We start from the raw sequence: 5857 nt of genomic DNA, 5'->3' as shown, positions 1-5857 counted from the left end.
TTTTTTGTATCGGGTGTTTGTAACTTTGATCTTTACTATTTTATACGTAAAATAACTTAAGTTGTGTAACGTCAATTTTAGCGTTGCTTTGTCTCATAGGTTTGTTTCTTGTCTTTTACACACACACACACCCCCAAAAAAAATGAAGTTAGTGATCGGATGTTAAGGTACGAATATCTTTTCTTTTAGATCGTTTCGTTTCTTGCGGCTGTTTAAGTTTTAATTATTTGATTAATTTATTGTTATGAGAATGAAATTATAGAAAACAATCATCACAATTATTGGAACTAGCAGTGAAACAAGAATGTATTTTCGCAAACACGAAGAACTGAAGACAAACGCACATATATATATACATATATTCCAATTTATTGAAACCCATTATTAACAGACCAAATTGATTATTACAAAACTTAAAATGTAAAAATAAACCGATAACTAAAGCAAAATAGTTTAATGTATTTGAGAGTTTGTTTTATATTGTTCATAGCATCTTTCGAAAAATCACCAAGAGTTTCCCTTGTGATGTTCTTCATAATATTTACGGAAGAAACTGCATGAAGAGTTAAGAATAGACACAAGATCACATGGTTTAGTGGGCATTGGGTATCTACAAGGAATTGGAGAAGTACCATCAGGAGAAAGTGCACATGGTGGAGGATTGACAGGGATAACAGGATTTGGACCAGGTTGGGGGTCAACAGGAGTAGGACCTGGCTGAGGACCAGGTTGGGGAATAACAGGAGTAGGACCTGGCTGAGGACCAGGTTGGGGAATAACAGGAGAAGGACCAGGATAGGGGCCAACTGGATTAGGACCAGGATAAGGGCCAACAGGTGAAGGACCAGGATAGGGGCCAACTGGATTAGGACCGGGATAGGGACCAACTGGAAAAGGGCCGGGATAGGGGCCAACAGGTGAAGGACCAGGATAGGGACCAACTGGAGAAGGACCTGGTTGTGGGCCAACAGGAGAAGGACCAGGATAGGGACCAACTGGAGAAGGACCAGGGTAAGGGCCAGGGTAAGGACCAGGGTAAGGGCCAGGGTAAGGACCAACTGGAGAAGGACCAGGATAGGGACCAACTGGAGAAGGACCTGGTTGGGGACCAACAGGATAAGGACCTGGTTGGGGACCAATTGGAGAAGGACCAGGTTGTGGACCAACTGGAGAAGGCCCTGGTTTAGGACCAGGATGGGGACCAACAGGAATAGGTCCTGGTTTAGGACCAGGATAGGGTCCAACAGGGATAGGGCCTGGGATAATAGGTGAAGGAAGCTTATTGCATTGCACTTCTGGAGAGGGATGAGTGCACACCAAACTACTTTGGTCGAATACTGTTTGATTGGGACAGACAAAACTGTACTTCAAATATCTCATTACATTGCCAGCACTATCTGTGACTGGTTGGCAAACGTGGTAGATCTGACACTGATTCTTGTAGTCAGCATAGTAACCATAGGGTCGACCATAACAAGAGAATGTTATGTCAATGGGGTAAATGATAAGGCTAGCCCAAGATGGAAGACCCAATGCAATCACTTCTGGAGTTTCTGGCGGTTCCTCTCCTTCAGAAATCGGATTCTCATTTTCGGAAACTGTTGGTAATTGTATCTAGAAAAAAAAGAAGCATTGTATTACTTAAGGTGATTCGTATTAACGGTAAAAAGATGGATTTCTGTTTCAACTAAATAACATTAAAATTTAGATCAAGCAATTTGTAAATCCTTGAGAATATATTTGTAAAACAAACGATTTAAAAATACAAATCTGATAGTTCAATAAAATTTAAAACCAATTACCTGAGATGTGGTTTTTATAGGCGAATATCCTTTAACAGAAGCTGATGTTAAGGTACACAGGCACACCAGTACTGAAATCAATTCAATAAAATGAAGAAATAAAATAAAACCATCATTAATAATAACACACAAAGTATTTGTAAATTTAATAGACAAAATTTTCTCTGAGATTACATTTATCAGCTACTAGTGTACAAGTACTATCTAATGTCCAAAATATATACCATTTTCATCCATTGGCTCTTGCCACATTTTACTAACAGTAATTTTTTTTATCTCGAGTGCACTACCTTTGCAAAGACATACCAGATAAATCAATGTTTTGACATTGAAGAGAAAGATATGTTTATATTTATTCAACTCCATTATAATTGAAATTTATGTTCATAAACCAGGTATGAAAATTAAAACATAACACAAGTACTAGTATTAAAAAAATGTGTTTATATAAGACAAAAACTCTTGGCGAAATTATCGCCGTTTTATCAGAAGAAGTGTTTGTTTTTTTTTGTTATGATTCTTTTCAATAATGCTCTCACAAAACCCAGAAAACGTTTAACAACGATGTGTGTAAGCATGTGTAGATTTGTACAAGTCAAAACTTAACCCTACTAAAAATCTAAAATCGTCTCAACTTCACAATTCTAAATTTTCCTAATAAAGTATTAACAATAAGGTTTTAAAAGCAATTAACTCATTGTTTTCATAACAAGATAGACATTAATAGTTGGGCATGTTGTCTTCATGGTAAAATGTTTTTAGAAACTTCAAATAAAGAACGTGAAATGTTTTTTCAAGGGAATGCCATTTTCTATGTGTTCTAGGACACGAATTGTATACAGCAAATGATCTTTGGTCAGTTGTCCATCGGGTAATAGAACCGCTGCAAACTTCCGAACAGAAAAGACGTGTATATTTTAATAGAATAAAAAAAAGGAGACAAAGCATAAAATACTTTTGAAAACAATTCTCCTGTGGATAATCTTTGAAAGGTTATTTTTTCTTCAGTTTCTAATGAAAGAAGATTGCTTCTCAAGGAACCGTTTGTCTCCAAGACAGTATACCCAACTTTTAATGACTAAGATGTTTATAAATTCATTTTAGTCTTCCTTGAATAAGTTGTTTATTTAGTTAGTTTTAATTGTCACTAACAAACGTTTAGTAAAGCTCCAGCTATTCCAAAAACCTTGTAAAATTAAAAGCTTTTATTAAAACAAAATCTTTTTAAATATATTATTTCTATTTTCATAACTTCAGTTCTATTGATTTAACGTATATATTATTTCTATTTTCATACTATTTCAGCTCAATTGATTTAACGTATATATTATTTCTATTTTCATATTATTTCAGTCCTATTGATTGAACATATATATTATTTCTATTTTCATACTATTTCCGTCCTATTAATTGAACGTAAATATTATTTCTGTTTTCATACGATTTCAGTCCTATTGATATAACGTATGTATTATTTCTATTTTCATACTATTTCAGTCCTATTGATTTAACGTATATATTATTTATATTTTCATACGATTTCAGTCCTATTGATTTAACGTATATATTATTTCTATTTTCATACTATTTCAGTCCTATTAATTTAACGTATATATTATTTCTATTTCCATACGATTTCAGTCCTATTGATTTAACGTGTTGCCTTTTAAATCAAAGATCAATGATTTCACGAAAATATAAACTTTATGATTTGTCATTACTTTTTTAAATTATTAGTAATCTCTCCAAAGTGAACAGAGGTATAGAACGTTTTATTACTGACAAGTTGTTCCCTTAGTTGTATGTCTCAGGAATACCTCACATTTACCTCATATACGCCATTAAGAAAAATAAAATGAGCTTTCCAATAGCTGGGTGTCAAAGATGCAAACAGAGAAGGCTTATTAGACAGTTACTAAACTCTTAAAGCACTAATTTCCAACATGGTTCAGAATTTATGGAGATTTAATATTATACCCTAGACCAGTGCTTCTCAACTTTTTCCAATATCGTTCAGCCCTATAAGTTTTTCACAGCAGCTCACTCACCCCAGTTCGAAATATGACAAAAAAGCACTAAAGAAGTACAAGAATTGATATTATTGAATTATCGATCAATTTAACGCGAAAACTTTTGACGGCAAACTCCACCATAACTGAAATAAAATTCTGAAGTTAAGCATGTTTTTATCATACCTATATTGTCTGTTTTCTAATATTAATTAAGCATCAAATGACTATTTTAAATATGTGAAGACAGGAAGGTTAAATCTAAGTAGAATGTGTAGGTAGAAGAAATATGAGGAGAATCAGGTTTTCCTATCACTAACTATTAGAGAGGACTATTTTTGAAGAAAACTTTGTCACAGCATGGTGTTGTGATACTAAACACAATCAGATGTCGAAGGCTGCTTTTAGGAATGAAGGCAAGGCAGAATATATTACTATGAATGATACACATAAAAAATAATGTTTTAAATTTGTTTCCAAACTATCATTTAGAAAGGGCCCCGAAACCGAATATAATTGATAATACCCATTCACCCTGATTCTGATTTCATTAACCTCTGAGTAGCCCCCCCCCCCCCAGTGGCACAGCGCTTTGCCTGAGGACTTATACTGCTAGAAACCGGATTTCGATACCCGTTCTGGGCAGAGTACAGAAAACACACCAGTTCTTTGTTCAAGTTCTCTCGGGTTCACAGACTGGTGAAAGAGAAAATAAACAGCACTTCTGAAGTAACAATTTTCGGTTATTTTACTTGTTTTAATCTTCAATTCTGCTTACACAAAAAATATGGCATCAAAAATAAAAATTCTGTTTGGCATTATTTAACTTAAAGTAACTTGGGTTTATAATTTCTACATGACTACTGGAAATTTATTTTGTTTTTTTTTAAAAAAGAAAGGTAACACTTACCAAGTACTAGTGCAATCCGACACTCCATATTGAAGTTGCTTCCTGTAAAAAACATACGTATATTACATTAAATTTACAGCAAAAATAATAATTTACTAGTTACTAACTATTTGAAACCTATTGCCTGTGTAGAAATACTCAAATGATGCGAATTTGTTCTTTCAAGACCTTTGTCTCTTTTTTTTGACTGGACACAAAAAACTACTTAAAATTTTAGGCTTAACTTCTTTATTAAATTTGAAAAACTTCTTGTTTTCTCAGTATACCGTCTTTACTCGTTATACACTAGACATCCTTAACCAGAAAAAAAGCTTTACAATTTCGGTACGTTTAGTTTGTGTTAGACTTACCTTTGATGTTCCGAGGAGATCAATGAGTATCTAGCTTACTCCGGACACTGCTTTTATACTTTAGGTTAGAGAGAGATGTAAATTTATTTTAATGTGGATGACCTAAATAAAGACAAATACAACTGGTCACTAAACGGACCTCTTGGAGGTCATTTAGTGGGACGCTGTAGTTGGCTATCTTTCGGCAAGGTCACAGGAGAGACAGAAAAGAGGGAGGGTCTTAGATATGTGTGGGACATCGATGACTAAAAGCAGAAAGACAAATATAACATCAGTGGTTCCCTAGTTCATACAGAATTACTCGTGACCTTCAATGGTTCTGGAATCTACCCTTTTTCATGAAGTTTGTAAATAACTTAGAAGTTTGGTTTTAAAAGGTGATCTGCATTTAGCTTTTAGTCAGAAGATAATGTCCTCACATTCTATGTATGTAGTCCTGTAAACTTATGTTTCAACAGAGAATGAGATTGAGTTTTGAAACTGTTTAGTTGCACTCAAATACGTAAACAATTTCTGCTTAAAATAAACAACAGAATTCATTGTTTCCGAATTTTTAAACAATATATTTTTGTTTAGAGAAAAGATGGTATTTCAATATTAACTTTTTTGTTACTGGACTTTTTATTTATTGTTGTATAATGGGTTACGTCCATCACTGGCTGGACTTTCCTTCATATATATCAAGTGACTTAAAATGGTTGATTTGAAAATGATTGACATTTTTTATCTAAAAATTTCAGACCTTTAAATTTTCACTCAGAAATTTGTATGACGAATTTCATCTAT

General features: G+C 33.7%; 1 protein-coding gene across 1 annotated transcript; it reads right to left on the bottom strand.

Moving 5' to 3' along the window:
* Nucleotides 1-504: 504 nt before the first annotated feature.
* On the bottom strand, nt 505-1614 carry LOC106472348 (basic proline-rich protein-like; the record flags this gene model as incomplete). Its single annotated transcript, XM_013932985.1, has 1 exon — nt 505-1614. A coding segment is annotated over one exon (1110 nt), but the record flags the coding sequence as incomplete, so codon positions are not given.
* Between the last annotated feature and the right edge of the window lie 4243 nt (nt 1615-5857).

This window comes from Limulus polyphemus, unplaced genomic scaffold (assembly GCF_000517525.1).
Source record: "Limulus polyphemus unplaced genomic scaffold, Limulus_polyphemus-2.1.2 Scaffold5267, whole genome shotgun sequence".
Lineage (NCBI taxonomy): Eukaryota > Metazoa > Arthropoda > Merostomata > Xiphosura > Limulidae > Limulus > Limulus polyphemus.
Note: the sequence above shows the minus strand (reverse complement) of the source record. Positions and strands in the feature narration are given on the sequence as shown.